The 10,034-nt window shown below is 44.3% G+C and overlaps 1 protein-coding gene across 1 annotated transcript; it reads left to right on the forward strand.

Moving 5' to 3' along the window:
- The first annotated feature begins 6,002 nt into the window (after positions 1–6,002).
- On the forward strand, positions 6,003–9,915 carry SPP1 (secreted phosphoprotein 1). Its single transcript, XM_065836783.2, has 7 exons — positions 6,003–6,206; positions 7,145–7,211; positions 7,303–7,353; positions 7,996–8,094; positions 8,246–8,290; positions 8,508–8,756; positions 9,183–9,915. The coding sequence occupies exons 2-7, from the start codon at positions 7,158–7,160 to the stop codon at positions 9,591–9,593; spliced, it is 909 nt and encodes a 302-aa protein (XP_065692855.1). The 5' UTR covers positions 6,003–6,206; positions 7,145–7,157; the 3' UTR covers positions 9,594–9,915.
- The last annotated feature ends 119 nt before the right edge of the window (positions 9,916–10,034 follow it).

A 10,034-nucleotide genomic window follows, 5' to 3' on the forward strand; every position in this document is an offset into this window, starting at 1 on the left:
AAACCACGAGAAATCTGAAGGGTTTCTGGCATGTAGCCCAGCCTGCGGTCTGAGGTCAGGTTCGCTGGCAGGTCACAACCTGTCCTAGCAGTCCTGTACTGCTTGTACAGTGCACGCTTCACCTTCTCAGGACCTTCTGGAGACAGGAAGGTCAGAAGAGGCTGCAGGCAGGAGGTCTTGTGTAGAGAGAACCACAGATACGCAGGCTGTGAGCCTGTGTTGTGTAATACCCGGCATCTCTCCAAATTATCTGTTTTTGCTCTGACCCCTTCCAGGAGGCACTTGGACAGTGTGCGTTGTAAAAGGTTTGTCTCTGGGATTGGTAGTGACCTCTTTTTTGGACTCTGTGCTTCTTGTGCTGTGAGCCCTGTGGTGTTGCGTGTGCAAACACGACGTGAGCTCAACATGGTTTATGCAGAATGCAAAATCAAGGCTGCTGTGTGATAAGGACTGAAGGCACAGTTAGAACTCGTCCTCCATTGTGCAGTATGGGATTGCAGTGCTGATCTCAGTTATCATAGACTCAGAACATCCTGAGTTGGAAGGGACCTGCGAGCATCATCGAGTCCAACTCCTGTCCCTGCATAGGACTGTGGAGGAGGAGCTGGCTCCTCATCTTCTCTGTCTTACTCTCTTGTGCTGTTATCTGTTCTGCTTCTCACATTTCTGGCAGCAAGGACATGGCTCTCTGTGCTTTTCCAGTGGAGCTTAGTGAAGATGTGAGCGGAGTGGTGCTGGGTGTGCAGTACCGTTCCTGTGGTGCCCTGCCAAAAGTTCCTGCACTAGGTGAAACAGGCGTCTTGTGACTTTCCAATAGTTTCACAATGCAGCGCAAGAAGATGCTGTTCTTTCCATACCCATTCTGCATATTCAGATGTTTCCATTAAAGTTCTTTCTTACTAGGAGGAGAAAATTTTGCAGTAGGGTAGGAAATGGGGAACTGAGGGGGGAGAGAAGGAAACAACTTGTCACAAAGTTTTTGCAATGCTTGTCTGTAAAGCAATCTTCTGTGAAGCTGCTTCCTACCATTAAATTCCCCTCAGTACTTGGACTGTGAGCCCTGAGCTGGCAGCTGATGGCCACTTTCTTATGAGTACATAAAGGAGTTAAGCACAGGCACTCTGCATGCATTCCTTCATTCTGGAGTGTTATCTCTGCGGCAAGGTTCAGGCTTTGGAGCCAGCATCTTAAGATTGAGCTCAGCTCCCTTTGGGATGCTGAAAGTTTTGTTCTCCTGCTCTCAAAGATTTACTTTTTGAGGGTTACATGCATCACAAAATGGCACAATCAAGAAAAAATGAGGTATGCCGTATATGTTATACTTTCACTGGTTACTTTTAGTAGTAGTTCAGACTACTAGTCTAATACTAGTTCAGACTATTATTGCATTTATTAATTTCTCCAACTGAAAAAAATGCATTTTTTTTCTCTCAATTCAGAGCTGAAACACAGTCACAAAAGCAGCACTGGAGTATCTTGTTTTGCTCTTCACATTGGTAACTGTGATGACCCGAAAATAATGTAATGTTTCTGTGCCGGTTTAATTCCTGCTGCTCCACTGACTTCAGTAATAAAATACATGAATTTCAACAGGAAGATTCAGAATTTTTTTTTTTTTTTCTAGCTGGCTTTACAAGTCAAGGGAGGAGATGTCAGGAGGGCTCCATTTTACGAAGCTACAGACAGCTGGACTGTATTTATGCTGTAGTAAGAGCAGCCTCTGGCCTCTGTGAAAGCTGGGATCTGACTGAGGCAGTTCAGCCTCCAGGATTTGTGAGCCACAGCTGTATGACACTTCCTCCAATATTTATATTTTTTTCCTTCTGTTTCCAAACCTGTTCCTAAAAATAGGGCCCTTGACAATGTCAACGGGTAGCAACCAGTCTCAGAAGTCAGAGTGGGCTCTCCTTAGCAGAGGGAAATAAGTGCAGACCATAGGAACATGCTATCTGTCAAACGGTGGCACTTTTTAATACGCTGTCTGCTTATGGTGGGGTTGTTGCCCAGAAACTCTCTGTTCTGTCCTGATTAAGCACCTCGTACAGCTCTAGGTTCATGGTGTGCCTAGTCCTTCAACACCCCCATGAACGGCTAGGGAAAGTAAGAAACCATAACACCCCGTATTGCCTGAATAAGGGTTAAATGGAGCTCACCTTGCCAACCAGGTGTTACAAAACAGAAGTGATGGGGAGATTGGAAGGTCACGGACCCCACATTGTTCTGAGCTGCCCTGTCAATGCATGAAGGGTTTTGCTTGGGAGACTCTTGCAGCTGCTGCTGGTTTGATTGCTGTTCTGTTTTGGAAATGCTCCCAGTGGTGCAGAGCAGGAGACAGGTGGCTGTGCTGCACAGCGTGAGTTATTGGGGTGCCCTACTCACACGTGCATGGAGCAAATCTCTCCTGTAATTTATTTATCAAACAGCTCTGACACTTGTATCTCTTCTGCATGTCGAGTGCTCTCCTAGGCCTGGAAACGAATGCTGTTGTGCTCTGTGTAGTCTCTTCAAGAAGCAGAAGGTTTTTCTGAAGCCTGCCAGGTGTCAAATGTAAGCTTTTCTGCACTTTCGAAACTTTAACTGGGAAAATTCAAGGGCTTTTGGGGGATATATAATACCAGCTGACATGTTCCGTTTCCAAGGTACTTTTCAAGAGTATTTTATGGTAGCAATGCAAGAAATTGTTGATTTTCATCTGTTTTTCACAGAAAACACTTTATTAAGTCTGTTTTTCTTTGGGACATTCTAGCTGCAGGACAGTTTACAAGTTCAGAGTTTATAAGAGCACTGCCAAGCTGGGTTTTTTGAGGCTTTCACTTGATAGTGTTCTTCATGCCACCGAAGAAATTAATCTCTCTCTCCCAGTCTTGGTGTTTGCCAGACAGACGCTGCTGCTCTGGTCTGCCCCAGAAACTGTGGTGGGTTTTTTTTGGTGAACAAACCTAAACAAAAGCCGGCTGTCCTGAAAGACCAGGTCACTGCAGGCAGGCTGCGACTTTCCATGTTGGCCAGATACATCGCCAGGCATCACGCCAATGTCTCAGCTCAAGATCTGAGGTACGTGTTGGAGGCTGCACCGATAGCACTTCTCAGAGACATGAAACAGCAGCCTAACCACACGTTCCTAGTGCAGCCCAAGATGGAAGAAATTGTGGTCAAAAGCTTTGTTTGACAGGATAGCTGAGTAGAAAATGTACCTATGTGCAACAAATTGCAGCCTGTCACTGTCGTGTTCCACACAGACCCCGATAGCTCGTGGAAGCTGAAATCATGTACCCTCCCACCTGTACAAATCTGAGGAAGTCACTTCTGCTGTGACTCTTCCAGCCAAGTGCTCTCTCCAGAATCAGGCATTTTCATGTGAGAAGTGAAAACGGTGAAAGTTCCCCCCTTTCTGCCCTGCTTGTTCCTTGTCCCTGAGAGAATGAGACAGTGCTACCTCCAACCAAGGCAAAGGATTTCTCAGATAGATGAAATGATTTACAGGATGAATAACCACATAATGACGGGCATGAGACAAGTGCTAAATTTGCTACAGCTCTGTACTGGCTGATCCTGCATAAAATGAAACCATTTAGTAATTGTCTCTTCATGTCCTGCTTCTGGATTACTGCAAAACACCAGTGTTGTTCCTCAGTTCTTACAAAATCAACCATATAGCTTTGGCACCAGTACTGAGAAATGCTGCAATCGCTAAGCACACTGAAAATATCAGTTGTTTGCCAGAAACAATTCCCTAGGGGTCACATAGTGTCTCTGCTGGGAGACAAGTATTCCAGGTACTTGCAAAACATTTGGCTTGAAAAGCCACAGTGATAATTGACCTGTACAGGAAGGTCTTCAACAAACTGCAGGAAGATTGTGTTTCTGAAGGCTTTGAGCTTCTCCATCAGCATGACTGACAGCTGCTGCTGAACTTGGTGAACCAGGTTGTTTACAAGTCCTGACATTATATGTATTCTCCTGAAAGTCAGATACACAGTTATATACCATTATGCAATTTGCATGTGGTTGAAGGTTCTTGTTTTGATCAGGCAACAGCTCTAGGGAATTTTTCACTATGTTATTCAGTTCTGTGTCTCTTGATGAATTGTCGGTAGAGAAAATTTATTTTTTCAGGCTCCAAATTTTATCCAGTGTATGTGTGGGTAGGACAGGAGAACAGGATGTGACACACCCAGTCCTGCATTCAGTGGTGTGAGCCACTGAGCTGCTCTGTGTCTCAGGTTCTTGTTCTGGCAGATGGAAGTGTGGTGTTTTGTTTTGTTTTTTCTTACCAGTGCTGGGAAGCTGCAAGTTGCACTGCTCATGTCTATGGGTGTTTGAGATCAAAGGTACTTGGCCACCTAAGGGTCTGGTTTGGGATTCCCTGGTGTCAATCACAGTGGCCTTTTGAAGCAGTTACTAATCACAGTGTATTGCAATCTAGATGTATCAGCTACTACATAATGCTCAAGCCTAAACATCTACCTAGAACCCACTTACAGCTCTGCATCTGCACTCAAGAGCTTCTGTAGACTGTCTGGTTTTCAGAAGCACCGAGCTGCAGAGATTATATAAGCCATCTAAATCTGCAGAAGATCACACTGCTGAAGTCCTAGTTACTGAAGGCTTTTTTGTTTGAAAAGTCTTTCCTGATTTACTAAGCAATAATGATCACATAGCTCCAAAAATAAAAGCTAGGATAGTCCTCATTCAGGTGGACACATAAGCGGTTTATGGACATGCGGGACTACTAATGACATACTACCTTTTAACCAATCCACCTACTCGGGTATTAGAATATTAAGCAGACTAAGTTAAACTTTTAACTATTGCTGATCTCAGCTCTAAAATATATTTAGATAGATCCATGTGATGATACGATAGGCAGTTGCTGAGCTAACTTGAGTATGTTTCTCATGGTGTTTCTAAACATGGCACAGAAGTGTTAGTAAGCACAGGATAATTGGTAACATAGGCTGGGGCATAAAGACATCTGTTTAACTGCTGCTTGACTAAGGACACAACACTAGCTGGGTATCAGAAATGAGGAAAAAGATAACTGCTTTGAAACAGTTGCTAATATTCTGCCTTCTAAAAGGGCTGCTTGGAATGTTTTCCTGTGTTGGATTGACACCTCGTTGTCATTTTAAAGAAACGCCAAATGGAAGAGGTTCTGAGAGTCTTACAGCACACCATGGATGGAGCAGCATCTGCCCATCTGTTGCTCCTCAGCAGGGCAATGCACTGCTCCATAGTAGATGTGGAATCTCCTCCCATGATGTCCCTTGCTAGTCATGGTGGTGTTCATATTGGAGCTGTAGCTGCCTTTTTTTTGTCTTTTTTTCATCTAGAAAAATATCTGAAATCTGGTCCTTGGAGGATTGGTGCAGCAGGCATCTGTAGCAGGTGACCCAACCAAACCACCTGAGAGAGTGAATGAAAATAAAAAAGACTTAGAGGGGCTACAAATGAATAGAAAAGCAATAAGAACTTCTGAAAAATGTGCAAAACCTCTTTTTAATTAGACTATCAGTGGCTCTTGTATACCTTTCTAAACAAGGTTCTGGATGCAGAATGCCTATTGAAACAAACTTTTTTTTTTTTTTGACCCCGTTAAAACCAAAACGGCAAAAAGACATATTTTATACTGTGTCTTCACAATTCCCCTTGCAACATGTGTACACTGGAGAGAAAATGTTCAACTTTTCTGAAGTATGAACACTTTTTTGGGGAGTTTTATGTTCAAATCTCCTTCTTCCTGCACACATTACACGTTCCTATCCCCTACAGAAGAGGGCAGGAAAGGTTTCAGGGAAACTTGGCTCTGCCTTTTTGCAAAAGGAGGGTAGATGTGCCTGAAGTCCTCCTACACGATACCAAATGCTGTGCATTCAACAGACCTGCTGGTTAATGATCTTGCCCATAAGTAACATTTTAACCATAGAGTAGTGGTTGTTTGCTTCAAAAGCCACAAAGCCAAAGGGGAAGTGTAGGAGAACGTGGGCAGGACGGTGGCCAGGAGCCTCATGACTTCATCTTTTTTCCGCCACATGGGGATTGGTGGCCGTGCCTGGGGCAGTGTTTAAATTCCCCGAGGTTGGAGATGTCAGGCAGTTGGGGAACGAGGGGAGAAAGACAGAGCTACTGGGAGCCAAGTGGTTGGAGCTGCTGCTGAGATCACTAAGAGAGCTCTTGTTGCAGCTGACTTCTCCAGCACCAGAAAGGTAATTTTTCTTGCCTTTTTTTTTTTTCTTTTTTACCTGACATGTTCCATTCTGTCTGCAGCTCTAGTCAAGGAAGCTTTGGACAGGTGATCCTGGAAAACTGTGTCACTGCCCAGGAGCGTTTGATGTTTCTCTGCAGAAAAAGGTCTACTTTTATAGGAGCAAGGTTGCTTTAGGGAAGCAAGGTACTATACGTAGTTGCCAGTTAAAATCTGTGTGCTGATAGGTGTTAGGAGGAGGTTAGTGAAAAGTCTACCTGTTTAATTTGTCAGGGATGTTGCTTTTCCTGAGAACTGGTCTGTCCGCACCAAAATTTACTGTAGCTCAGTACTATCCTAATTTAATCGGGAATCACTCATTCATTAAATTGCTAAAACTGCAATGTGAGCAGATATTTCGCTTCATTTCTTGCCTGGAAACACAGGTTGTTCTGTTCAAACTTCTGCAGGTGAAAGTAAAGATCTGTAAATAAAAGCAGTTTATGCTCATATAAATGGAGCTTACTCGCAGTGACTCCAGTTAATAACCCTGAAAACTAGTTATTTTAAAATAATTGGAACAAGAACCTCAGCTGGGCTTATCTTATCCTGTTTCTTCTGTCAAAATGATGTTAAAGGAATCATGATAAACCTAATCTCATCTTTACAGTGCTTTGTATTCCACAAGGCTTTTCCTTTTGCCAGTGCAAGTCAGAAGTTGAGAGGAGTCTGCTCACCCTCTCAGTGTGGCTACTCTCCGTACTTTTCAATATCTGGTTTTAAAGTTCTTGTAGCTTTCGTGTTGCTAAGTCATTTAAAAATGGGCTGGGTGTGGTGATGGAAGACAGAGGAAAAAGATTGGTCTTGGCATGTTGAAGAACACCAGAAGGAAGAAAAAGCATGTGGCTTTTTTTGGTGGTATCTTACATTGTTGACTCAGTGTTTCAAAACATTTTCTAGGTAAAACATCACAATGAAGGTGGCAGTCCTGTGTTTATGCCTTATCAGCATTGTTGCTGCATGGCCAGTAAGTAAATTACAACGTGTATTAGCCATCACATATTCCCTTTGCACATTAGCAAAAAAAATTTCATTTAATTTCATTTTCTCCCCTCAAGGTGAGTAAATCCAAGCAGCATGCTGTTTCTGGCAGCTCCGAAGAAAAATACGTAAGCTCTTTTTGTCTTTCTATTAATTTTCCTTAATAAATACTTTTACATTTTTTTTCCTCTAATACACATTATCTGATACATGGTTTATGACTGTAGCTGCTTGCAGAACATGTCCTCGCCTGACTATTACAAGCCAGTTTCTCAGGTAGCTAAAGCACAGAGCCACTGAATTCAGTAGACTTTTGCCATGTTAGGCATCCTGGTACCTGATTGTGGACTCTCATCACAGTTGTATCTCTGGACCAGCACTGGAAACCTTTTTTTCTTAATGAAAAATGTGTAAGCTGTCAGTTAAAGAGAGAAAAGGACTGTAGCATGGTGTAACTGCTGTAACCCACAGTCATTAGTGTGGATCAGATGGCAATATTTGGTTTGGAAGAGCACTTCAATCCACTTCCCATGAATTTTTGGAGTGGTGTGAGTGAATGGTATTGATCTTGTATATAGCTATCTAATTTATACTCCATTGCCAGCTACTGCTCATGTAAAATCAGTTATTTACTCTGAGAATCAGCTACTGCATTTAATTTAGACTCTTCATGATATGGGGGATAAATATTTCTTGGGAAAAGAACCTGAGAATTAGCTGAAATGATGGTCGTTAGATATAACTCCAACCTTTCTTTTCTTCTCTTGAAGGACCCCAGGGGCCATCACTCACACAGACAGCATCATAAACATGTGAATTCTCAGTCTTGGGAGAATCTGCAGCACACACAGAATGACCTGGCTCAGCAGGTATGTGCAACTAACTGGAAGAGAAAGAAGAGCATCTCTCAGTGTCGAGATTTGCAAGTTAGGATTAAATGCTTAAAGAACAGTCAACATGTTGATCAGCTCTATTGTACATGCTTCGGTGTCCTAATAGTGAGTTTGCTGTCATTTTCAGACTCTGCACTCTTCAGAAGAAAGCGTGGATGTCCCAGTACAACCGGTAAGTGATTTGAACAGCAAAATGTCAGCCCAATGTGGTTCTTGTGGTAACAGCTCTCCCGAAATAAAACAAAGCTCCAGGTGGGGTGAGACGAATTCAGAGCAATTCGTGCACTTAGTTCTTCAACAGTGTATAAGCCCTGGGTGAGACAGGACAGATAAGAGTATGCGTGTCTTGTATATGTTCATTTGACTGATAGATAATAAATGCTTTGCAGCACTTTCCTGTTGTATCAAGCAAGAGCCATGAAGATGTTGATGATGATGACAATGACACGGATGAATCTGATGAGGTCGACGATAGTTTTCCCACAGACGTCCCAGTAACCGTACCCTTCTCTCCTTTCACCCGGGGAGACAGCGCTGGCAGAGGCGACAGCGCTGGCAGAGGCGACAGCGTGGCCTACGTGGTGAGGGCAAAAGCCACAGTTGTGAAGTCTAGCAAAATCCGCAAAGCTGCAAAACAGGTAAATAGTACCCAGGTTTTAGGAAAAGGGTAATGAATTTGAAAACAGACATTTTATGGGAGTTAGCTGTGAAAAGGATTAGGAGGGGGAAGGTAGGCATAAGTGAAGGAATGTATTTGCTTTCTCTGGATGCCCTAAATCGGTGAGGGCTGCTGATAAGCAGAGGCAGGAGTGCAGCCTGCTCCTGCAGGCTATGGGATACTGCAAGTTGCACTATCGTAAGGTCCATGCATACTTGGAATCTGAGGCCAAGATCAGACTTGAGTTTCTCATAATGTGAAAGGTTCATGCAACTCCATTAAAAGGCCACAGCAGAGCAGTATTACTTAGGCTTGAGTGACCATGCAGACTATGCAGCTTGCTTTGGTGACAGACCAGTTCCTCAGGAGTGACAATGGCTCCTTCTTGTTCTGCCCTGTTACATAGCTCATTGTGTACGATGACACCGAGGAGGATGAGAGCACCCTGGACGCAGACAGCCGGCAAGGGCACCTCTCCCGGGAGGATTTGTCTGCCCGCCACTCCCTGGGGAAGCTCAGCATCACTGGGAAATGGGCTGCCAAGGGCCACGAGCAGGACAGCAGCGAGCTGGACAGCAAGCTGCGGGACCGGAGCGTGGAAAACGACAGTCGGCAGAAATTCGACAGCCGCGAGATGGAAAGAGATGATGACAGCAAGGCTGGTGTAAGAGGGGACAGCCACTGGAGTGTGGAAAGCAGGGAGAGCCAGGCCCGCGTTCTGCCTGAGATCCCTGATGATAACAGCAATCAAACTCTGGAGAGCGCCGAGGACGCTCAGGATCGTCACAGCATTGAAAATAATGAAGTCACTCTTTAAAGTGAAACAAATGTAAATTTTTCCCCTTCATCAGTTCCTACCTAAGCGGGGGTGAGGGGGAGTAGCTTCATTTCAGGTAACTGTTTGTAAATGTAGAGCCGCGTGGTCACTTTTTTGGGTTTGGGGCATCCTCCCCTTGGCTGCCAGTGCTGCCCGTCGCACCAGCGCTCCAGGATATGGTCAGGGAGGGTGCGGGGAAGCCAGATGAACGCTGCTGGATGCACAGAGCGAGTGTTACCTCTCTGGCGTGCTGCTTTTCTGTACTGCCAGCCTGTATTTTGCTGTAACTGGAGTTATAAATAAAAACACAAAAAACCCTGAACCTCTGGGCTGCGTTGCTCTGTGCTGTGGGATTTCTGGCTGTGTGAAGACGTTTAATACCACTCCTTTTGGAAATTATGTGAAGTTAGCCGTTCTCACGCGCTTTATTAAGTGGGTAAA

This window comes from Patagioenas fasciata, chromosome 4 (genome assembly GCF_037038585.1).
Source record: "Patagioenas fasciata isolate bPatFas1 chromosome 4, bPatFas1.hap1, whole genome shotgun sequence".
Taxonomy (NCBI): Eukaryota; Metazoa; Chordata; class Aves; order Columbiformes; family Columbidae; genus Patagioenas; species Patagioenas fasciata.

Bases quoted from the DNA above. Each gene is read 5' to 3' on its own strand.
- SPP1 (XM_065836783.2), top strand. From the start codon at position 7,158: ATGAAGGTGGCAGTCCTGTGTTTATGCCTTATCAGCATTGTTGCTGCA. The intron at 7,354-7,995 runs GTAAGCTCTTTT...CTTCTCTTGAAG, and splicing joins GCAGCTCCGAAGAAAAATAC to GACCCCAGGGGCCATCACTC. The intron at 8,757-9,182 runs GTAAATAGTACC...CCTGTTACATAG, and splicing joins TCCGCAAAGCTGCAAAACAG to CTCATTGTGTACGATGACAC.